General features: G+C 34.1%; 4 protein-coding genes across 4 annotated transcripts in view; 3 read left to right on the top strand and 1 right to left on the bottom strand.

Annotated features, from left to right (window-relative positions):
• Positions 1 to 659: 659 nt before the first annotated feature.
• Positions 660 to 1,175, top strand: LOC149423803 (vacuolar ATPase assembly integral membrane protein VMA21 homolog). Its single transcript, XM_089631820.1, has 2 exons — positions 660 to 838; positions 930 to 1,175. The coding sequence occupies exons 1-2, from the start codon at positions 818 to 820 to the stop codon at positions 1,173 to 1,175; spliced, it is 267 nt and encodes an 88-aa protein (XP_089487946.1). The 5' UTR covers positions 660 to 817.
• Positions 1,176 to 1,264: 89 nt separating this feature from the next.
• Positions 1,265 to 4,004, top strand: LOC149423802 (piRNA biogenesis protein EXD1). Its single transcript, XM_089631818.1, has 2 exons — positions 1,265 to 1,990; positions 2,109 to 4,004. Exons 1-2 carry the CDS (start codon positions 1,265 to 1,267, stop codon positions 2,352 to 2,354), a joined length of 972 nt encoding a protein of 323 aa, XP_089487944.1. The 3' UTR covers positions 2,355 to 4,004.
• A 90-nt stretch (positions 4,005 to 4,094) lies between these two features.
• On the bottom strand, positions 4,095 to 11,937 carry Vps36 (vacuolar protein sorting 36). Its single transcript, XM_089631817.1, has 7 exons — positions 11,635 to 11,937; positions 9,753 to 9,948; positions 8,964 to 9,301; positions 6,930 to 7,094; positions 5,671 to 5,771; positions 5,089 to 5,203; positions 4,095 to 4,664 (listed from the first exon to the last, which is right to left on the bottom strand). Exons 1-7 carry the CDS (start codon positions 11,728 to 11,730, stop codon positions 4,494 to 4,496), a joined length of 1,182 nt encoding a protein of 393 aa, XP_089487943.1. The 5' UTR covers positions 11,731 to 11,937; the 3' UTR covers positions 4,095 to 4,493.
• A 1,113-nt stretch (positions 11,938 to 13,050) lies between these two features.
• PRAS40 (Proline-rich Akt substrate 40 kDa) overlaps positions 13,051 to 25,672 on the top strand; it is a 33,375-nt gene continuing 20,753 nt past the window's right edge. Inside the window, exons 1-5 of the mRNA XM_089631816.1 lie at positions 13,051 to 13,311; positions 14,392 to 14,559; positions 21,537 to 21,814; positions 22,244 to 22,418; positions 24,942 to 25,065. Coding sequence (XP_089487942.1) covers positions 13,189 to 13,311; positions 14,392 to 14,559; positions 21,537 to 21,814; positions 22,244 to 22,418; positions 24,942 to 25,065 — 868 coding nt within the window. The 5' untranslated portion in view covers positions 13,051 to 13,188. The remainder of the gene's footprint in view (positions 13,312 to 14,391; positions 14,560 to 21,536; positions 21,815 to 22,243; positions 22,419 to 24,941; positions 25,066 to 25,672) is intronic.

Here is a 25,672-nt window from a genome sequence, read left to right as displayed (position 1 = left end):
AATCTAATAAGTCATAATTGCGAATGAAAAATAACAGTACATATTGAATAATTTGACGGGTTATGGATAAGCCGACGTAGCGCAATTGGTAGAGCACCTAATCGGCAATCGGAAGGTTACGAGTTCGATTCCCATCGGCGGCATGTATTTTTTCAAAAAAAATAATTTTATGTTCACAACCTGTATTTAATATTAAAAGTGCAATTTACAGTCGATAAATCAAATTTAAATAATCATTTTATTGTAATTTCATTTAGCCGTGGAGGAAAATCACAAACTTTTAGATCCATCCTTACCTCGCCGTCCAGTTAAATCATTCAATATAATATTTTTCAATATTGGTAGTCAGTTTTGTTTACCAAAAGGTTAAAATAAAATAAAAATTACACTTTATTGGTGGGATATTAAAAGATATAATATAAATGGTATACATAGATGGTACATAATATAAACAAATTATATCATAATATTTAATATTTGATTATTATTGAGACGTATTTTTTACTAGAGAACAAAAATTTAGGTCAATCGATATTTCCTCCACATGACGGCATTTCACGTAGTTCTCATGCTTTCTATGAACATTTACTCAATGGTGCCACAGCGTGACTTCCCTCGTCTATGTGAAGAAATGTTTCGTTGGTCTATGATTTGACTGCTGTCAAAATCGTCTCTTGTGACTTGTGACTTGCCGGGTTGTGAAACGCTTATAAAAAGAAATTCAATTGCACTTTAATTAAAACTGGTTCCCCCGAGCACTTAAAATTTTGCACAGCTATATTATTTACTTTTTTAAAGTTTTTCTTTTGTTTTTATAATGATTCAAGGGCGCTCAAATGTAAGAAAAAATCGATAATATTATTATATTTTTTGCTTAGTTGATTTTATTTTATTTGTATGGAAATACAGCAATTCCGTGTTTATTTTAGGAATTGCCGGACTTTCAGGTGTTTCGGACAGTATTTTATTATTGTATAATGATAATAGTCCTTCCTGTGGCATCGTTCTTTGGATCAAAGTATTTCATATTTGATGGATTACTTAATTTGAGCCCAACGCCAAGTAATGTTTACTCAGCCATAACGTCGATTGTATCGCTTCACGTTGCTCTGGCAGCGTTTATCATAAGGGCATATTCTGAAGCCGATAAAGCGAAACCTGCGAAGGAGGATTAGGTAAAAAAATAATCATTAATACAAACCTATTTATAAAAACATTTCATTTCAAACAATTACATACCGAGTAGTGTAAGCATAATACCAACATGGAAAATACATTTAAAAAAGGGGAGTACTTAGAAGTGGAAACATCGAACAATGGAACATTTGGAGGTTATTTCTTCAGTCAAAATAATGAAAAGACAAGATTGTCTCTGTTCAACGTGAGACACCTGCCCAAAGGGGAAATAACAGAGCTCATCCACTTCTCTACAACTGATATCAAATATGTGCAGAGAGACACAAACCCAACAAACGAGATCAAGAATTTGACATCTAAAATGGAGGTGTTAAAGTTTGATAAGGAAGACTCGCAATCAATGGACTCTATAGCGACAAAATGTATATTTATCAATCAGGCTGATAATAGATACTATGAAGCAATCAGCGACTTGAAGAAGAACTCCCACATCGGGCTTGGCGGAGAGGGGGCGGAACTAGGACGCAAGTGCAAACTCTCCATCCTCACAATGTCCACACCGCTCCAAATTTACATATTCGACGTACAAGCCTTACAGGATAATGGATTCGACTTTGAAATAAAACAGTTGTTGGAATGTTCCGACATAACTAAGATTACCCACAATTCCAGGAAGATATCAGACTGTCTCTTTCACAAGCATGGGATCAAAATAAACAAAGTATTTGATACACAAGCAGCCGACATCATCATACAAAAACAGAAGAATGGAACTTTTCCCCCTGAAGTGAGATCTCTGCAAGACTGTCTGAGTCTATATTTGGGATTGAAGGAACACACAATCACAGAAAAGGTACGTATCTCACGTTATTGATATCATATTTTGTTCAACCTGTTCTTCTGCTTCAAGATTCTCATTAAAACCTTCCTTCTTTTAGATTCTTGTAAATAAAACTAATAAATTATTTCAGATCGACATCGTAGAGTTGGCCAAGCGTCCAGTTCTAGGAAAGTTCAAGGAAATCGCTGCAAACAATATCCTATACCTTCATCACTTGTATGGAGCTATCAATAAGCAGATTATGGCTCCGTTCATCAAAGGATTTGACTTTTACGTCAATTGCGAACGCATGTGCAGCGACTCTGAGGCCTGGTACCTCTTCAGTCAGGATAAGAAGCTTCCAAAATCATTCCAGGAAGCCGTAAATGATTATTGAATGCACAACAACATGTACTTTATCTCATATCTCTTACATCTGATGTTGCTTTTATATGAATCATTTTAATCAATTAAAAGATCATGTAATAAAAATATATAGATAGTCAAAGAAAGCAGTATTGTAATCAATAAATTAAATTAAAATAAAGTTAAGCTCTTGAACTTTAAAAAAAAAGCTTTTGTGACCTTTGTCAGTGTATAAATTCTTTGTTAGTACATATTAATAATTTATTTGTATTATCACTTGAAAATGCTTTCGATATGTGGTGTGAATAGCGGCTTCCAAGAAAAGAAAATCTTTTCTCTATTTCTCTATGACATTGTGTACTTTTCTTTCAAAAGGTCGCTTTGGGTGCGGCCCCCATTGATCTCTCTTGAGATGGCCCAGTGGGTGTGGTGACTTTTCGATTTTCCAAAACAAAAAGATTAAAGTTTTGTTTTCATACTTTCAAATTACATTTACTGACAGCTATTTTTCCCATTCCAAAACACAGAATTAAAAAAAATCTGTTTTGTTTTGTTCAGGAAAATTGGAAAAGAACCTCAATTCCACTACCCCTTGTCAATCAAGAACTCAACATTTATTTTGGTGGTATTATGCTAAGTGCTTGTATTGTAAATATACCACTAAATTATTTAAGTAAAATCTTAAATGCTTCATACTGTTTCTAACTCATGTCCATATCTATGTAGAAGGCTAGATAAATAGTATTTTTATATAAAAATTAGGTATATGTATAATAATATATTCTTACATTTTTTGTATTATGTAAAAAAGATATTACTTAGTTTAATTTCAAAAATATAAACAGACATTCAATTCTAACAATTGAAGACTGATTAAAAAAAATTATATTACATTTTTTAATTCAGCGAACAATAATTATTTGTGTACAAATTTAAAACACAGCTTGAAATTTACATAATAAGTATTTATTGTGTTAAGGCACTAAAATATGCCAGATATATTAATGTACTCAGTGTTAAATAATGTTTTTAAAGCTCTTAAAGATAATTAATGTTCAAATACATAATCAATATTTATGCTGTTCCGCCAAATGTCAGAGTACATAATAACATAAGGGTAAGACTGGAAATAGACCGTCGCGTTGATGCTGTAGTGCAGAGCCAACCTCGCCCGAGGACAATTGTCTTCAATTAATCAATAATATTCATGAAATACTTGAAACAATGCCTCACACACACTTGTATCCCGATCTTTGTATAAATTACTAGGTAAGTCCCAACTAGGATGCCCATCAGTAATAACCCTCTCTGTCAATATTCATTTTATAAAACTACGCATGCACTCCCATTGGTTCACGCGATCAGCACCGCACCGAATGCTCTCATGCAGACAGTAAGCTAAGATGAGCTGGACCGATGGTCCTCATGCGCAGCATGTAGCGCCTCACATGCGGCTGACCGTCAGCAGTGCACTACAGCTCTTCATTCCTTCACATACATATTACCGTACGCATTATTTCCAGACTTAAACTGTCATATGAGATGGTATTTATTATGATAGTAATTTTCATTCCAAATAACTTGTTGCTCACAGATTGTAATGTCTTTGGCTAAAATATACAATAAAATAATGTTACCGTTATGTTGTCACTTTTCCTCAATAAAGTAAAACCCACTGTAATATGTTTTTTTTAAATATTTACTTATAAAATGTTTGAACAATATATATATATACATAGAGCAACCTTATACATCAACAAGGTGTTATTTATTAAGATATAATAATCATAATTTACACAACACATTACAAAAGAATAAGGCACTAGAAATAAGCTGTTTGAGAAAATATATAATGCGAGCCGCTGAGTATTTATCAGTGATGGTTTTTTAGAAAGTAAATAATTATTTATAGATGTTTTAACGGACAATGATTTTACAATCGATTTGCTACTTTAAGTAGATAATTAATAAGTGAATAATGTGAAAAATCAATCACTAAACAAAATACTTGGAATCAAGCTCCGGAAAATCAGCAAAATTTTTGTGATGTGTTTTATGTGCCTATGATTTTTAATTTAACTATCCGAATCATCCTTCCTTGTTGTTAAATATCCCACTGACTTGTGACTCGAATTAATTTAAATATGTATCTCTAACGTTACATTGTAATTTAAGTTTGAGTAAGAAAGAGGTTGGGATAGAATCGTAATCCTTCTACGGAATCATCCCGGCACGCGAGTCCCGCCATTTCAGTTGTGGTGAGATGTTCCCTGGCTAATATCACTGAGACGCCATTCTTTTGGGACAGGTCTTCTGCAGACAATGAGCCTTCTGCCTCAAGCTGAAAGAGATAAGTGAGGGAAAATTTAAGTATGCATTGTTTAAAAATGCTTGGCCGGCTAAGAAAGGGAACATTTAGTCTTAAGCTGGGAATATATGAATACAAGCAATCCATATCCGAAATGCACAAAATGCTGCATTGTTTTGTAAGATTTTTTCTGAACTGCAGATAACTATGAAGTCAGGGCCGGCCTTGTATGCAGTCATTCACATACTGCAGACCACACCATAGAATTTGTAGGTTTTACAATTCTTGTAGTATAGTTTCAATAATTAAAATAAGAATTGACTGATGAAACAATAAAACAAATAAAATAAGAATACTCTAAGGCGGAGCAACATTTAAATTAAGTAAAGATAATTTCATTTGTATCTTTGGTAACTACTTTAAAAATAGTAATTATTATTAGGATGAAATGTATTACCAGTTCAGCTGTTGCCTTAATTACAACATCATCATCAAGTGTGTTGAGCTGAATGACGCAAGCGCCACTTGGAAACTTTCTCAAAGACATTGGTGCGTCGATAGTCTCTAATAACCTGAAAAATGAAGTAAGATTAAAATTAAAAGAATTGGATATCCAATTTTTTTTGAGTTAATAATAGTTTTAACCTACGGTGCCAAGAGGGCTCGTGGCATGTTGTGGATCCAGGAAGTATTACAAAAGACCCAAAGACAACCCAGGTGAACTTCATAATGGTACTGGACTACTGTACAAGTAATAAAGTAAAACATGAAAGATAGATAAATGGCTTAAGTCATGTTTAGTAACCAGATCTGAATAGCCAGGTACTCCCTCATCTCCTTCATTCCTCTCCCCGCTAGCCTCACAACATAACCCAATTGGGGATACCATAGTCTCATTGGCTCCAGATGGTTGGTAGCACCTGTGCGGTACCATAACCTGAGTGCTTACAGGATCTATGTAGACTGTGCATATATCATTGATAATAATAATGATTTTAATAAACACTTAAATGCTCTTATTATAAAATAAAAATAATACCTGCAAGCGTTTAGCAAATCTTCCGGGGACACAAGTTCTAAACCTCGAGCTCTATTAATACGGCACCAAACATCTGCCAGTGCCATCATTCCACCACTCTCCTGAAGTTTAAACAATTATACTTATAAATAATGAACCACACAAAAGATAGTAAAGTTGTCCAGCCAATACAAGCGAGATATCATAACGGAGTTCCATATCATTGCACTAATTATGACTACAGCGGGCTCCAGTTGAGCAGAGCCATTTTCGGCACCTAGTGTTGTATCTCATTAGGTATATAATATTCCATAGGCATTCAAATTGATAGAATTGCTCTGTACCACGGGACCATATTTTTGACACCAAGAGGGTTCGAGAATGCTTTGAATAAACTACGACATCAGTCGAACATTAACTGCTGAAGAGCGCACATTTAAATAACCAGACCCTACGCACAAAAGTAAAGTTTGCTAAAGTAAGGCAAAGATTTACAGCTCAGTACATTGTGGGACTTTTCTACGCAGGATCTGAATATTTGTTTTTAAATGAACCACCTGGTGTTGAGTGAGGTGGGTAATTTATAACTCATCTTTAAAAGTGTCTAACTTAATAGTCTAAGAAAATAGAAGAATTTTGGAAACAAGCCTGAATTAAAAATAAAAACTTGTAATATTTCATACAAAGGCCCAATAATAACTAAATGGTTGATTGGACTGGGCAGAGGAGAATCTGAAAAAATGTTAAAAAACATCACGTAATAAATAGACATAGACTAATCACACACTATATATATATCTTCCATTATTCTAATTATTGCTCATACACAATTGAAACATACACAACAGCTCAAGTTCGACTCTATTATAAGATTGTAACGATTAAACATCACAAATTAAAACATTAATGGGATATATTATAGACATAGACTAATCACACACTTTTATGTATTTTTTGGTTCCTTGGAACGGGCAATTTGCCTAGTTAGGAACCAATAATTTCGACCTGATAAGGTACAATAATCTATAATCACAAAATATTTTAATTATATCTTGTATCATATTGTACTGTGTGTAAATCTAAATGAATAAATAAATAAGCCCTAATTTTTGTTAATCTGATTTGCGATTCGCAGTTAAGTTTTTAAGGCAGCCAGCAAATTTGCACGCCTTTGTAAAAAGGACTAGTAATTCTTAACTCCACGCAAGTTGGTTTGTTCCCCTTTTCTTGATTGGCTGGTTTATCAATTTTATTGTCTATGATTATAATATTTAACTTACCACTAAAGGTTCTACCAACAAATCTGAGATTTCTTGAGATAAACTTTTATAATATTCCGAATCAGTTCTAAAAGCATCTCTCGTCACAGGATCATCAATACCTAAACTCATCAGATAAGACTTGAAGCGTACTGTGTCATCTTCCGTTAAGTCTCCTTGCTTCTCCTAAAATACAATTTATCATTTAATACATAGATAATAACAGAAATAAAAGAATTTTAATAGTAATTAATGAAAAGTAAATAAATACATCTATGTATTAATTAGTTAAAAAAGGAAATGAATGATTAAAATAAAAAGCGTGAGGCACTCAACTAGCGCACGTCTGTGGAAAATCACAGAATTAAAAATTAAAATGAAATAAAATAATTTTTTTTTAAATATTGAAAAAAATTATTGCCACGACTTGGAAAGCAACAATGCTGACCGTTACACCACCAACTATTGTAAGAATGGTGGCGTAAATTCATTATTATATAATGAAAATATTTTTTTTTTTTTCATATTTAGAATGATGAATACAAAACTCAAAACATGAAGAACGATCGAGATTTTAATCCTTATACATTTTCAAACATTTTGGAAACTCTAATTTGGATAATATCTAAAAAAGCATATATGTACAGTAATCCGTCACCCCAAAAACCGGGCAATGGGTCCAATTAGTGAAAGTGGAGGATTATACATAGTGCACATGTAGAAAATACGCTAAAAATTTAAATTAAAATTAATAAAATACTTCGTTTTAACCACTTTTATTGTTTGCCACAAAATAAGTTTGCTGAGTTAGAAGAAGTAAAAATTTAAAAATGTATTTCGTAAAAAAACTTATGAGAAGACTCCAGTTTGTAAACATTTTCAAACAAAAAGGTGACAGAACGAAACTAACAGAAACAAATGCAACAGTTGCTAGAATACATAGAGTACTAACCGAAATTTCCTAAAACAACAATAATGAACCCTGGTATCTGGTAAAATGGTCAGATCTAGCAAGCTAGACGGCGGTATAGTAACTGGGTATTTAAAAGTAAGAAAACCCAACCTGTTTGTGTACAAAGCTTGGCGTTCGAGTCATGTATTTAGTAATTGAAATTCACTCAATGCTTGCTTTTTCAACGTTACCTAACCCACCACGCAGCACATTTTGCAAAATTTATGTTTTTGGAGAAACTTAATAGATCAGATAAATATACGACATCCGCGTACAGCGATAGCCGATGATGGATCACGTGTACAATGCGCAGGGCCTTCCCTGAGCCAAACTGCGCCTGGCGCTAGTAAAAACCTTAAGGGCACTGTATTAGGTGTAAGATATTATCAGCGCCTTGGCAAGGCTGTATATTTATGTATTTATTACATCTTATAATACATAAAACCCTTTTTTTTCACACAAAAAATCAACCTCACTAGGACTAAGCCTGTATCGAGGTCAACAATTTGCATTTGAGTGAAGCAAACATAAGAGTAATCACAAACATAAATTAATTCTACATACAAACACAAAATATTTCAAAATTAAAGAAAAAATATGTATTAGATGTGTTACCAGATGGGTAATTTGACAGTATATTGTAACAATATTTGAACCATAACTAATCATTAATCATTATTCAAAGAAGATAATTAAGACAGATAGGGTGACATTCAGTTTTTAGAAAATGGGACTTTAAAATCTTATTATTTAAGAAAGGACAAGGATGAAAAAATATTAAGACAATCGTCTGTCAATATAAAAATCTTAATTAACTTTTTAAATTTAACTAAGGAATTGGTAGACACAAATATGATTTGGAAGAATATTAAACATAAGTGGTACCTGACATAAATAATTTCTTTGACCAAAAGAAGTTTTAGTATGCACCGCCACAAAGTTCAATGTAGAGCTAATTCTAGTTGTCCGCATTTGTGGTGTTCTTTCAACAAATTTAATATTGATAAAAAATCGACAAAGTATTTGAGTGATATATAGCTGTTTTATATACATAACTGTTAATGCAACAGTTGCCTAAATAAGTTAAAATAAACGAAACATACCCTTATTTTAGTTGATATTGTTTTTGAAATGTTAACCATGTCTTTTGCCATGGTCATAAGTTTGCTCAAGTCTTGGAAGGCTTTAGAAATACTATCATCAGTAGCTTTGTGTTTCTCTAGCAGACTTCTTTCAATTCCTACTATTCCTGTTCTCGTCTTAATGAGCATTTGTTTCTCGTCGTCACCTGGCTCGACCATCTGAACAATCTGCATTATTTCCCAAGCCTTCCCTTGTATTGCCTCGTTGAAGGATTTTAAAAATGAGCTATCTACTCCTTCCTTGAAAGATAATTTAATGTAATGAAAAGCACTGTGCATCACGGGGCCAGGATTTTTATCTAAAACAAATAATAATTAGACGGTTATGAGTTATGGGAGTTAACTTGAGTTTTCAATTTCAATATCTTTTGAAGTGCAAAAACATATTGACATGAAGTGTTTTCAGTGTGCAATTCTGTATATGGAAGTAAAGATCTTGCACAATCGATTAGATGTGTTGAAAAGATTTTTCAAAACTGTCCCTTGGTAGCCAGGGCCGGCTCTGAGCCAAAAAGAGCTAATAAAATTTTTGGGCTCCTTGTCAAAACCAGTAGACACCTAGGTAAGTTGATCACAGTTATCAATAATATTCGGATGATTTGTATTTTTGTGTAGTGCCGTTTTTATTTTGAATAATCTCAATGTGATGTGTTAGGACTGTTAAGTGATAGGTATTCCTTTATATTTGGATATTGATGAAGCAAAAGAGAGAAAACATGGTACATATATAGATAATATGACAAAGTATACCTTGTTGAGGTGCTGATAAATGCAGAACAATCTTTTTACTCTTCCCGAACCCAAAAGGCCCGCCGCTTTCTTCTTCGATGCAGAATACATAATGAAGAAGGAGGGACAGACAAGTCTGACCTCGAGGAATATCTCCCGGGTGTCCCCAAAGCAGCCTATGACTCGTTAAAACCACTTCGCCATTTGCGAACTGGGTCTGAAAAAATTAATAATAAGGGTGCATTTTAATTTTTTCTTAAAAGAAAGACAAACATTCTCGGCTTACGGACAACCTGACAAAATCTTCTGCTACCATCATTAAAACAGAAGATGTTGCTTGTGCAGTGATAAGAGGACTTAGCTAGCAAAGGTTTGAACCTGACGCTTTTGTCTACACGGGTACTCACTAGCCATACCATTTATTACACAGATTCACAACAGTATCTAGCTCACCGTCCTGACCGTACCAACCCGATGTTGCAGGTTTGATCCAAGTTTCTTTATTCATTGAATTGTTTGTTACATGCATTGAGGATTTTTCGACCACCATGCTAGGCACATGCCCATTACTAGTTTAGTCTTCCATCATCTCCTCCAAGTCCTCCCACAAGCCACATTTTTCGCTTATAATGATGGAATTAGGATGATGATCCATCACTAATACCTAATTACTAGTTGAACGGTTCATATGCCCGATTATTTCAATGAATTTACCTACCTGACTTACTTAATTTAATTAGGATTTTTTTTTAATTCCTCTGACCCCCATTTCCTTTCATCGCCCCTTATTTACCCTTGAGGCCACCACCGTCCCCTGGCACTCAACAACGCCCCCAGGGGAGCGATACCGCCCCCATTGGGAATCACTCATTTAGTAGATCGGTGTATCTGGTCTGACACGCTTAATACATACTTTAAAAAAATAATAATAATTAGTAGTAGATATATAATAGTGAGAAGTATGTATTTCAGTTTTCGGAAATAGAAAATAATACATTTTAATAGCTATTTTAACATTAATATCGATTGTTCACTTGGTGGTCATCATTATTGATGCAAAAGTTTTGAGTTAACTTTATGTTGCTCTTATTTTACCCAAAATGTGAACCTATGACCGTAAACTGGGTTCTTAGTTTGGGATTAATTATGAAATAAATTTTTAATAAACTATGTAAAAATAATTTACCGCCTCCGTGGTCTAGGGATAAGGCTCTCGACTAGCAATCCGAAGATCGCAGGTTCAAATCCCTGCGTGTGAGTAAATTTTATTTGATGAATTTGTGTTACTTCACAAATCATTAATTTAAATTAATATATAGCATACTTGCGGAACGTTCCAGAGTGGAAGATACTCTCAGTATCGCTCTGGTATAAGATCACAATTCAGAATTGAAACATTGCTTGAAATGGCTTAGCTGTGTGTTTGATGAATTGCCAGGTACTCCCCCACCTTTCTCTCCCCCAACTCCCCACCCACTATCTTCAGTCTCACAACATACCCCAATTAGTGATGCCGTAGTCTCACTGGCTCCAGATGGTTGGGAGCAGTTGGGACTCTTGTGCGGTATTCATAAAAATATATATATATATTTCGCAAAACATGGCGTGAAGAAAAGAGATCATACTATCATGTTTTTAACGAAATATTCCTCATTTCCAGAAACTGAAATTCTTATTTTATTATCTAACTGATTACATTGTTTTTAAAATAAAATGTGAGTATTTAGCATGTCCCTATTTTCTGTACATTTACCCTGAGTGCTTCATTTTCTGCAAAAGCATACATACACATTTAATTTATAAACAATTCATTAAAAAAATACTCGAACAGGAACTAAGTGAGTCATCAGGAAAAAAAACGTAAACGAAGTATTCAACTACGCAAATAAAATGTATTATTTACTTTGTCATCGCCATCATACAGGCGAACTCCTTTTTCTCGCTTAAGGTAACTTTCACTCTCCACAAGACGAGCTTCTCTGTACTCAAATCTATTCATGTTGTCAAATCATAAAGGTGATAATTATTTTTAAAAGTATTTCGCATACAAAAAATAGTTCATTTATATTAAAATACTACACCATGAGACACCTCCCAAATATTATCTAATAAAAAGTACCAGGAAATTTATTCAAAATACGAAATACAACTCTTTTTCACACTAACTTGACGTATGTATTGAAAATTTTGACACATGACAGTTTGACAGATTTGTTTTTTTAATCTATGGTTTTCGATACACGCACGAATAGAAACACTTTATCACACGCGCGCCGAAGACTATAACAATGACCTTGGAACAAATTTTCATGAGATTTAAAAAATACCTTGATATTTCAAATTATTGATAGACTTAAAAATTTTTCAATATTAATTAACATTATTAATTTTTTATCATAAAGTATACAGGATGACCAGGATCACACTATTATAATATCTTTGGTGTTTTATAGTATAGCGAACAAAACGAAATTAGTTTCAGCTTTGAGTTTTAATTATGGTTTCAATATTTTTGTTATAATCTTGAAGATTTATGTAATGTTGTGCAACTATTGATATCCATTTTCAACGACATTATGCTTTCCAGAAGAATTTTATGCATGTACATGTACTTGCATAAAAATAAATCTGTTTTCTTGAATATTTTAAAATAAAATTATTGAAAAGTTTCTTTTATTCATAGTTTTATATTTCTATTCGTATTCAGCCTATACATAATTTGTAAATCCAGTCGAACATAAAATTTCGGCACTAGATTCACTGAATAATGAAAGGATTATACAGAAATGACAGACATCCAAAATAGAAACTACATTATATCTATGAACTACACCTTATATATATTCGAGATCATGAATACATTCATAAGATTTTCATAATAATTATTATAAATATTGACTAGGTACCTACTAATCCTATCCTCATTTTCATTTTGAATGTAAATCTACAGTAGATAGGCACATGTATAATAACACCATTAAAAATAATGTACCTAGGTGTTATAAATACGTTCAGGCTAGGCTTTATCAATTATTTATCTTACAAACAGGTACCTAAGTGTGTACATAATATTATATTTCACGCTTTCATAATATAATATTAATGTGTAAGTATGTACAAACATACATAGTTCTTGTTTATTCACTAAAAAGAGATAGCATGATAAACGCAACATCGCTTCTAGTATTTTGCTTAAATTGGTATTATTATGCATATATCTCCTTTCTCGTTTTAACACTTCTCATCGGATCAGGTGCAATAGAGAGAGAAACATGAGAGACTTGCGTCAGTCAGAAATCAGCTGTACCAAGTTCGCAGCAATAAGAGAAAAATATTTTTGTCAGCCATTAAATACGAGTCTTCTGTCTTCTCTCCCACCGTCCGATTAAATCGCCGAGTTTGATAATATTTTAAAGAGTGTTTCGTAATTACTAGGAGTTTAATAACTGTTTACATTATGCTTATCGCGTGCAAATGTTTAAATGTTTCAATCAGCGAAGAAAACGGACATCTCGACAATTTGGAATTAGAGAAGCTTGGGTTGTGTTCCTCCGAACAAAGAGATCCCTTCTTCAGAGAGGTAAACAATTTTATTGGCCTTGACTCCCACAGGGTGGGGGTGAAATATAGTATTTTCTTTACTTCCTGTCGGTGTTTTAATAAATATAATGAAATAATAAATTTATATTGTCAAATTATAGTCTCAGCGCATCTGCCCTATTTCTTGACGGGTTTGTAACAAAGGATTTTTCTCGGACCGTCCTCTTGATGTTGTACGCCAATTATTTCGTTTAGCGTGATAGTCTTCACTGAATAGTCGAAATACATCGGTATAAACACTCTTTGAAACCAATTGCGAACTTATTCCGTAACGTTTATGACAACCTTTAGCAATACTTATTTGAAATCGGAACTTTCGGCTTGGGAAACTTTTTATAGTGTTTGCTTTGTTAGTTTATGACCTCCTTTTAACAAAAAAGATTCTAACAAACGACTTTAACTTATTTACGACTTGGAAGTAAATGGTTTACACTACCGAACTCTCTAGTTTTTAATCAATATTCCTTGCACATTTTCATTTGAATAGTTCTTTATTAGGTATGTATTCAATACACGGATACTCTCGGTAAAGTCTTCTCCTTGGTGAAAGATAACCATTCCAAATCAAAATATTGCTTGAAATGACTTTAGTCATGTTTAGTGACCTTATCTGAATAGGTATCGCAATTCCCAACTTTCTTTTCCACATTTCCATACCGATAACTTGGCGATACCCCCATTCCACTGACTCCAGATAATGGAAAGAAGTTGGGTATCCGTACGGTATTAATTTTGTGATGTGAGTTTAGAGATCTTCTGAAAAGCAGTGTTCTCAAACAGTCAATTCAATTGCTACACGATTTTGATACAACACTAAGCCTAACGGTAAAATCCATTCTTACTAGAATCATAGATTTTTTCCCACTACCCAATAATAATGTAGGAATAAACAATACTGTTCCATTCATATACTAGAACCTATATCATATTTTCTTATACATTATGTATTGTATTTTTAACAGAGTACTCTGTGGAACTTATCTCCTGTGTAAAACCAGAATTAAAAATTCTGTCCACAATTGAATTGTCTGTTAACCGTTCCTTGTACCTGGTTCTCCAGAGGTTGGGCTCCGTGTGCGACTGGAAAGTCCGTTGCGAAGAGACATCGCTCGTGGAGACTCGTCAAGTGGGCGCCTGGTTGGTCCACCGCTGCCTGGTGTGCCAAACCTTCACCCACGCCACCCTTATGCAGGCGCCATGCCAAATGCTGGTGAACGCTGACCTCGGGGTAAGTCAATAACTTACAACGTTTTTCTTTGAATTATTATAGTCTATCGAAAAAGTGTAGAAAAATGGAGGGCGCTGCAGAAATTAGTGGTACTGTCTGCAATCATTTAAATGATGTTTGTGAGAAATTAGTGGTACTGTCTGCTTTCATTTAAATGATGTCTGTGAGAAATTATTGGTACTGTCTGCAATAATTTAAATGATGTCTGTGAGAAATTAGTGGTACTGTCTGAAAGGAGATAATTCTACATCATATTTAATGGTGCTGGTAAACGAGCAAGATAAATTGCCTTTTACCAAACTGCACAACCAAGCCTTTTGCCAAACTGCTTTGTCTTACACATCAATAATCTTGCAGGGCAAGGAGTTGGCTATCTGTTATGTCCCGTCAACATTTATGTAATTTAGAAGACATATTTACAACACAAAAAACGATATCTTGCAATGCCTGTGTATACATGTACAAAAAAAAGCACTAGCCGAGCTACGAATTATGGGAAAGGTACAAAACAATCGCATACGGCGTAAAACACCGCTTTCTGTTGCTTCGTTCCTTTCCCATAATTTGTTACTCGGCTCGTGCTTTTTTTCGTATGTGTATATGCAGCACAGTAATTATGTATTTAGGGGTTTTGTAGGAACACAAAAAATAGCACTACTATTTCACTTTAACAAGGCATTTAATTAAAGTTAGATATGGATGAAATATTAAAGATTTTTGTAGCCCCTGTTAGCAAAAGAAGGTTTAAAAAAAAAATTACGTTTATTCTAACTTAATATTTTTTAACACTTATGCTCGCTCATGGGGCATCTAAAAAAAAACCATTTGGCAACCCAAGGTTCTACCCTGTGTATTTCAATGGCTGTCCGCACATTACGCAACTTATCAAAGACCAGTTTTCAACGCTGACGCAAACAGTCTCTCGTAACTTGACATGCTAGTTGTCACCGCGTTGCAGATGTGCCTCGCGAGCTGTCAGTTTTCGAGAAATTTGCGATATGTATAGAAAAACATCAAATTTGTCAGAAGGTTGAAAAATTTCCTTGGCATTTAAGACTGTAGGCTTCCCGATTAGGCACGAAAAGACATAACAGGAAAAAAGTTAATTTACTATATATTGTTATTGTTTTATCATTTTTTTAAATTATTGCACAGTATGATTCTACTGCCATTAAAGTGCTGCTTGTGGTATTATAAAGTAATTACTTTAATAATTTCTTAGGTTAATCACTGAAGAGGCAAAGTTATTTGAATTTATCTTATGGAGGTGGTATTGGGTCTGGAGTACAAATTGTATACTATTGAAATTGTCATGGATTGTACTGGATAACCCAAGACGATTAGATTTTAGACGATTCCTCCTTCGTTAATAATAATAAAAATGGCATCCTCGTCATCACTTAATTCTGTAGTCATTTTTTAACGCAATGTGTCAATGACAGTGAGTTGTTCTTCATTCTTCTATGGTTAAACAAGCTGAGCTAATGACTGAAATCGTAAACTAAGTAGCATCATGAGAGAAGCTTAACCAGTTTGAGATTGGTTGGAACGGCCGTGGCGAGATAATTGAATGGAAAAGTTTTATTATTACTTACATTTAACAAAATAATTTCCCTCAGGGCTTATGTCATCTTTGGGATGCTGCAATATTTGCTACTAAGCTCTATACGCTGATATTATCAACATACATTTTTAGGTACATCATGAATTCGAGAGTCAAATTATGTTGAATTAAGTAAATTGTTTCATTCGATAAGCGTGCAATCTGCTAAACCAACCTACGTTTATCAAACACAATATGCATCGTGCTTCTCCCGACAATTACCCAAGCTGTCTTTAGCATGCGAAAGCATTTTTTGTACTAAACGACATAGTGCTATCTCGTTCATTGTATGGCGCGTAAAGAGACAGAAGATATCATAGCCGGATATAGCTGCCCGCTATCTTTCGGTACATTTTCAAATACAGGGTTTCCAATAAGAGGTGTTATTTTGAATAGCCCGCTAGTTCGGTAGATGTTACTTTTGAAGCTGTCATTTTTTGACATTTGATAAGTATTACGCCATTAATAAAAATGGAACTATACACGCTTCAACAACGCATTGAAATTATTATAATTCACTTGAGTGAATCAAATGCAAATCATCTTGAGTGATGAGGCCCATTTCCACCTCTGTGGCTTCGTCAACAAGCAAAATTGTCGCATCTGGGGCTCGGAAAACCCAAGAGTTATTGTTGAAAAGCCTCTCTATCCTCAACGTGTGACTGTTTGGTGCAGTTTATGGTCCGGCGGAGTCATTGGACCTTACTTTTTCGAAAATGAGGCTGGAGCAACAGTTACGGTGAATGGATTGCGCTATCGAGAGATGATTAATGATTTTTTATGGCCGGTATTGGATGGTATTGATCTGGACAGCGTTTACTTTCAACGAGACGGCGCTACGTGCCACACAAGCAACGAAACCATTGATCTTTTACGATCGAATATCAAAATAACACCTCTTATTGGAAAACCCGGTATATTAGAATAAGCCGGTTGTTGTTTTGATTTGTATAATTTTAATATATAAGAATTCAGTCTGCCTATGTTTATGCTTGCAAAACTCGAAAAGTAGTCGACCGGTATCGCTGAAAATTTCAAAGTTTGTTCTTATTAGTGCCAGGAGTGTTTAGAGAGTGGTTTGAATGCTAGAAGAAGTCGGGGTCACCCGAGGAATACTTAACGCAACACCTCTGCACCGGAATGAGATACGGAGTGGAATTAAAGTCAATGTAATGTAGTTTTTTAACATTAACATTGTGGCATATATTAGTGAATGGTAGAAGAGGTTGGAGACGCCTGAGATTGACATTAGCAATAGTGAAGCATTGCGGGGTCTTATTGATCTATTGACCCGAGAGACTCTGGTTTTGAAGAGAAAGAGAGAAGTTAGTTGTTGCTGAACGTCAATAACCTTAGATATAATTTAACCACTCAGAACATTAGAACGTCAAAAGACGTAAATATGATAATAGCAGTCAAGACATTAGAACGTCTTTTCACGTAAACGCGCGAGATTTTACAAAAATCGATTTATTTCCATCACTAGTATACGGATTGCCATGATTTAAAAAACAGAGTATCGATAATGAATAACGCTACGCGTCTGTATTCAAAAATATCTATGGAATGTAGAGGTGCATTATCTAAGTCGATTGGATCTGTCATCTTGTTCGTTCATAATTTATTGCGTTTCTAAATAATTTATTAAAAATATTTTAGTTTGGACGGTTAATATTTTGAGGTGACTAATAGTTTTTAATTATATTTCTTCAATATATAAAGTGTTATTTCTTTATGATACTCAGAAAAAAGTACATTTTTCACAGCTTTGAAATAATGGTCAGCGATTTTTACATATTTTTGACGTTTTCAGAAAATGTATATTTAGAAACGCAAATATTTACGTATAACAATACAATACGATAGTGAATTTCATAATCTTTCCAAAACATCTTTTAGAATGAGGCTACGTTTCCCAAAACGTGAGTTATGAAGCTTTTAACAAAACTCGTAAATATCACAAAAATTTTCACGTTTTGACAGATCGCAAAGGAACACAAAGTAAATAATAGTCTTTGTCCGAGAGGTTAATAATAAACATTGTTTCAACATTATTTGATCATTATCATGCTTTATGCATACATTTTTTTCTCTATTTATTATCCAATAATAATGATATTGTTTTCATTTTTCAAGGCAATTTTTTGTTTGTTTCAAGGATTTATTTAAAAAAATATTTGGGTAGCTTGCTGCATTTTTGCAACTGAAATATCCTTGTCAAAGAACAATGTATCTGCATTCGGTAACTAAATAATGTTGCTCCATTTTCAACTTCCAGCTGTGCAAATAACATAACTCCGTGGGTGTTGGTAAATCTGTCAGATTAATGGTGAATCACCAGCTACACGAATTAATTAATTATTAATACTTGAATTGAAATAAATTACCGGTCAGTGGCTGAGTTCGCAATGCGTCGGGATACCCACCCAGGCATAATAAGTACAATTTCTCAGCTGGCTAAGTTCTCCATCACGACACAAGCAACATTTCCGTTTAGTGTGATGGTAGTGGGAGAATTATTCATAACCCGGGAATCTTTACAAATTTGAAAGTAAACTTTTGTCGCTAATTTACGGTGCCAGACAGGCCAACCAAATTGATTCAAGAAATATTTTTCCTGAAGTAAGATAAAATTGACCTTACTTCAGGCACACAGGCGCCCATATAACAAATTTCTATCTCTTCAGTGTACAAGTCGTTTTGATGCCATTTTTCGCTGGACTGCTACGAACGCCAATTCGTTTAACAATAAATTACTTAATAGGCACTTATTGCAGTTTGTATTGTGAAAGTGTAGATGTGTTGTATTGTGTAGGAAGTATATTGCATCACCTGTAGTGTTTTTTTTCTCCTTTGGGTGGAATAATTCATTATCTCTGGCTTGGTTCAGATTTTCAAACAATTTTTACCGTCTTTTCATAGTGGCTGAAACACTCAACCACTTAACTGCTACTAGAGCTGGGTCGATAAATCATTTTACACGGGTCGCTCACAACCCACTGGCGAAGTGATAGGGTTGAGATTACCCGCTCTTTGATCGGTTTCTTTTATACATGAAAAAAATGCACTAGAGAAGAGAGATCGATGCCCGCATGTAAATACTCGTTGTACACGATACCTGTCACCCGATCTTTGACGTGCAGGTAGTAGGTAGACCATGCCATAGATCTGTAAATTGTGTAATCTGGGCTTCTCAAGTCTCGTCCTAATGACATAGACATAGAGATTGTTAATCTGAAACTGAAATGGACAGTTACTGTTGTTCAGTGCTGAAGGAACTTATTACCGACCGATTACCAATCAACCTTCCCATAAAAAAACTTACTATAATAAATCTATTTTAAAACTTCATTTATTTATTTTGGTTTGACTGAGTATTGAACCTTCCTACCCAGGAACTGCAGTCAACAAGTCTACCAACCTCGCCAAATGCCGATCAGGTAATACCGATGTTTATGTCATTTATTAAATGCTGTAATGTCATCGGATTTCAGCGAAATGCTTATGTGGCTGTACGTGTGTGTACGTCATTGCCACCAAAAGTTTATAGAATGCATTGCCATTGACAAGCAGTCTATCTGCCGAGCACTCAGTCGAATGTCATGAAGTGGGTTAATTTCCACTTCAAAGTTTTGCACTTATTCATTACCGAGAAAAAAAGTGAAATTCAAATATATAAATTTAACCAGTTGAATGCCGGTGGGTCTCTGCAGAACATGCGAGCATTCTAATATTTTCCTTTTTAGAATAATTTGCAATGTGATTTTGACCTTAATGCTTCTAAAAATGTATGAAAAACAAAATCGGCATCGCTTGGGCTGATAAATCTTTAGATTTCACTTTTGATTTTTATGAATCTCTGAAGGCTTCAAAATATTTTATTTTATGCTCCGGCCTTCAACAGGTTAAAAAGAAGCAGTTTCGTACAGGTCTCCGGTAACTGTAACTGCAATGGGGAAGCTGTAATATTTTTTAGTTACAAGTACAACTATATTTGTTGGAATATGGATCGTGAGGTTCTTCAATAAAATAGACTTGGCTGGTCTGTGATCACAAGTTAGTTTATTACAATAATGTTTACAATAATATCGTGGCAAGGACAGCGTCCTATACACAAGGAACCAAAGTGAATCTGCACGACACTACATAAGACTATTTTAGATTTCTGTTATCTACCATCTCATTGTCACGAGAACGAGATTCGATTTGCACTGTCTACAAAATTCAACCATCTATGGTCACTTATCACGGGACACGGGTGCTGACAATAGTTGATAGTTTACGATCGACCTAAGACTAACTGCTAAGGATTATTGATTGATTACATGATGCGTATAGCGTAATGTGTTGCCTACCTTAAGCTCATTTGTTTTGCTTCTGAAGGTTAGTTAGTTACAATAACACAAAAAGCATCTTACCAAGGAAGGTTTATTGAATTTGAAAATCACAACTAAATCGATTCTGTACTTTTTGCTTTTGAAAAAAATCAAATCAATCAACACTTGTTGAAAAGGGGTTAAGAATAAAAATTAATTTATTTTGCATCTAGCACCAGTCACTCTGTATAACTTAACCAATATAACATAGTACATTATATATATTTGAAAGTTTTGGGATAATATGAGCAAAATCGCACAAAAGTGAAAAAAATGTTTTTGTTTGATTTTCTTTGTAATAACAAAATCTATTTTAGATTTTTAATTAGAGTAAATGTGATATAAAGATAAAGTTATCATGTTGTGCTTTCAATTTGCAAATACATGCGTCAATTATTTTTTTTACGTCGGGTTTACAAATGTCAACAATCACCCAGTTAACATTTTTACATCGGGTTTATAAATGTCAACAATCTCTCAGTATACGGACAAGGCAAAGATGACGTATTAGCAGCTATTTTGGTCACTCTATCCATACATTCAAGGCAATATGACTTATTTACGTACCATGAAAGTGCTTGTTACATTGATCCTTAAGGGGTTACTTTGCATCATTTTAAAACATCTTTAAAAAATATATTGTTGGAAATTTAACTTATCACATTTTATAAAGTGCTTCGTACAGTGATATTTCATTTTGTCAGTTGTGCGAAATAAGGAGTATTGATCATCGTGTCATTCTCGTCAACTGTGTTGTATACTAGTTTATGTTGGTCCATAACGGAAAATACAAGCTATTTTCGTGATGTTCGTATATCAATCTTGTCTTCTCAAAATTTCCTCTTTTCCAAATAAATCTATGAGAAATATAAAAATATTTTTTTGAAGGCTGTAATCACTATTTTTCATAACAATATGAATAAAAGAGTGAGTGAAAATGGGAGCAAAGGTTATCTACTTTTACATTTTCTAATATATTATTTTGTTTGCTCGAACAGATGACCGAAGAGGCCATTCAGCAGCTCCGGTGCTGCGACCAGTACTCACCCGTGTTCAACATGGTGGTGAAGGAGCCGGGTGATGGCACGGAGGCCAAGAGGCCTGGCCCGGCTGCCAGCCACCCAGCGGCAGGAAACCTAAGCCGCAAGCTGACTCGAGCGCTGCAGGCTCGGGTGGACGCCGTCGAGGAAGCAGTCCGCCTCTTCCGTGAGAAGCAGTATGCAGACTTCGAGGAGTTCAGAGAAAAGGCGCACAAGGATCATAGAATTCTATCGGGGTTAGAAATAAACACTTTTTGCCGTAGTCCTGCTACTGAGAGCTCAATTTTTACCTCTGCTTCTTTCTGATAAACATTAAATAAAAGAGAGGTCACAATGGAGCTTTGTTCCCATTGAGAGCTCCGTTACACATAACCTCTCTTTTTATTAAATTCGTCTTTTATAGTAACATCGTTTTGTATATTGTGTCACATAAAGTCAGACACTATTTATATCCTTACCATAATGTCAACATTTATATTGACATAACTATTGACAATAATTAAATACGAAAATTGTTTGTTGTAAAAGTTAGCTGTTAATCAAATTTTTTTGGCTAATTTTGCTTTAATTTTTCCCTGACTCTGCTATTGCTGCACTACACACTTCTGTCAGATTCAATGTAAAATGTTAGTAAGCAATAAGTAAAATATATTTTTGTTTTTCAGAATTCTGTTCCAAACTGAACATGTGGAGACATCGATGGCAAATAATAATAATAGGAACATAATACCTCAAAAAACCAACGAAACGTTGCCACAATTAATAAATGCGAGAAGCAGACAGCAGTCCGCATACGGGAACCCTATTCCCGTGAATAAACCTAGAAATGGTTCTGTCAAGGTATGTTATTAGATTGTACTATTCAATTATTTCAACATGTTCTTTTCATTTACATCAAACGCATAACCTTAATTGGTTCTGCTGCTTTGATACTCCATGCAGTTAGGTCGTAACTCGGTGACAGTCGCTTCCATCACATATCTCTCTATGTTTCCATCTATGTTTACTATTTTACTCAATTACAGCGTCTGTGAATATTGTATTATTCAATTAGAACATGTTATCAAATTGTTGTAAGTATTAATCATTTAAAACATGTTTTATTCAATTGCAACCGATGTCTGTATTGTGTTACGCAATTATAATAAGCTTGAATTTATTTAGTTTTATCACAGTTGCAACACTGAATAGATAATACACACACACAAAGAAGTGCCTTCCATGTAGATTTCAATGGAAACTGTTGTAACTACTGACCTAGTACCTTTTAATTCTAGCTCTTGAGAGATTCAATAAAAATTCATCGCTCTGTCTGTCTAAGACCCGTCTTCCTCAGGCTCTATACTCGTGTTGTGTTGTACTCACATCGCAAATAACTTGTTGTGCCCATTCCGTGTCCGTACACGTCGCTACTGAAATCACGAGACCCGCATTGCCACCGATCATTGTTGAATTGTCACAACTAGAATGCTTACAACCCCACTCACAACCATAACAATTGCTGTAGCTGTCAATTTTGTTGACTGTTTTGTTCCTAGCATTGATCAAAATGTCTGACACAAGTATTTAATGTTAAAAGTCTCAACGACATGAGTGGGTACAACTTCACCCTGCTGGTCACGGAAGACTTGTCTCGTCGACGAGTTCACAAAATGTTGGCAACTTTAGTCTGTGTACAACCCTCCGTGCGGATGTATGGCGGTAGTCGCCAAGATGCTTGAACCGTCGACTATTATTCATAAACTTGCGGATCCCTGTAGAAGACTGATCTTAACTGCCTGACATTGTATATTCCCGAATGGCCAGACTTAAGGATTATGTTTATTAATGCCTTTCGGCATTTACATGTGATACTTATAGTATAAGAGAAACATGAGTAAATGACAAAGCAAATTGAGATCCTGTTTAAGTAATACAATATTGGAATGCCAAAATATATGTAATTGACTTGTGAGATGAGTTACACAGTAAATGTGATCAGTAGGTGTATAATAAGTATATTTCAAGTTGAAAAGTTGTCTAAATGAGAATTGTGAAAGTAATAAACAGCTCTTATGAGTGTGTATAACAGCAAATAATAGAAAATAGAAGTTAAGAACATAATATGTAAATAACAAAGCTTACAGTGAAATTCTGTAATCAATACAATGATTAAAAAAAATATATGTAATATAATATGTTACTTAACTAAGGCGATGCACTACGTCGTGTAATATTTTAAATTGAGCCGCTATCAATAACAACCCTTACGTAGAAGGCGATAAGGTTTAAATTCCTGCTTAACACCATCCTGTTGCCTGTTTTGATTTTTGCAAGAAAAAAACATGGCCAAAAAGTGCCTTTTATTTTATTTTGTGGATGTTCAGCCATAAATATTTTAATTTTTTTTCGATCATTTTATAAATATCTTAATTTGCCACATTATAAAATAAAATCATAACCGAAAATGGGTTCGTAAGTAGGAGATTTTGAACTTGATAGGTTTTGATAGGCCTTTACATTATTTTTTTCTGGGCTTATAAAAAGACTTATCTAAAAAATACTCTATTATTTCATAGGCCAAGATGTATTCTACTCGCAGTATTTAATTAAAGCATCTGAAACATTTCTAGGCGACCAAATTTTCAAACCAAAAACACATGATTTTGCATTACTACGTATGGTATCGCCTTAAGTAAATATATTAATAAAGATGAGGTATATATATAGACAGATGCTTAAGGGTAGGTATATAATAGGTAAAATATATTTCTAGTTGAAAAGATGACTACATATTACACCGATAACGGATATCACGGATAAAAACCCTCATTCCAGGAATTGAATTATTCCAATAACAAATAAAATACTATCCTTTTGTTGAAATACCGATGTAAACCAAAGGCAGGAAGATAAATATAAAATGAAGACTTGCAGTACGATTCGATAATTATGTACATCTAGTTGGGACCTTTACAAAGAGATTGGTATATAATATTCATATTGAAATGAGGCCGGCGCAAAAGGTAGAACTACCCTTCCCGCCGTTAAGCATCAATCAACCTAAGAACCACCATAAGTAGAACCACCTTTCCCGCCCAAAGTGTATTAACAAATGCATAACGTGTATAAAATTTTGATCTCATGAAAAGAGGAAATAAAAATAAAGAAAGAAACGTTAGCAAAATAAATTGATGGTATTAAAGGTTGTAAGGGTTTATATTTTTTCTTTAACCATAAATTTAATAACTAAAACACATTATTACAGTAGGTTTAAGTTTAACAAAGTTTACTTCCTTAGGGAGTACCTGTATCTGCTGCAAATAGTTTGCGAGCACATATATTCCAATGTTAATAATGTTGTGCGAATTTCCTGTGTTTCAGAATATGGCGGACTTAGGCAGTTATAAGGAAGACTCTCTGGACTCGGAAGGGATATTTGATTTAGAGGGGATGGACGTACCACATAATGGTCTCAATTCTGATGCTTATGATTCAGACACTGATGGTAATGTTAAAATACTTACTATTGGTGTATTCATAATGCTGGATTGAGATTTTTTAAATTATGTATTATAAATACATGTTTTCTGTAAGTAATTTGTTTTTTGTGTACAAAGTAGAACATATAACCTTCATCTCAATCAAACAAAAGATAAATATTGGGCATTACAAATTGTTTTTTGTTTTTCTGAAATTATAATGCATATTAGCCATAAGTCCAATCAAATAGCATCAAGATCATTGCAATCATCAAATAGATTAGTGAACACATTCATGATCCATGTCTTCAATGACAAGTCAATTAAAAGTCATAATTTTCATCTCAAGGTCATCATTTACACAGATCGATTTTCAATTGAGTTCTAAATAGATATCTCTCTTTGTCTTATCCTCGTGTTTCCTTTAATGCAACCTTGGGGTGATTTTCCCACAAAAATGGCGCTGTATAAATAATCCAATCATTATTTAACCCCTCAGGCCTCTGGCATATTCTGTCAGAATAAAATTTAAATAAATGAAATATTTCTGAATGTATCCAAAAGCTAAAAACTGTTCTAGAAAGGTGATGAAACGAGCTTTCAAATTTTATTATTAGAAATGAAAATATCATT

This window comes from Hesperophylax consimilis, chromosome 5 (genome assembly GCF_061612785.1).
Source record: "Hesperophylax consimilis isolate HC1 chromosome 5, BYU_Hcon_1.0, whole genome shotgun sequence".
In the NCBI taxonomy this organism is placed as follows: Eukaryota; Metazoa; Arthropoda; class Insecta; order Trichoptera; family Limnephilidae; genus Hesperophylax; species Hesperophylax consimilis.
The sequence above is the reverse complement of the archived record's forward strand: the minus strand, read 5'-3'. Positions and strand labels throughout refer to the sequence as shown.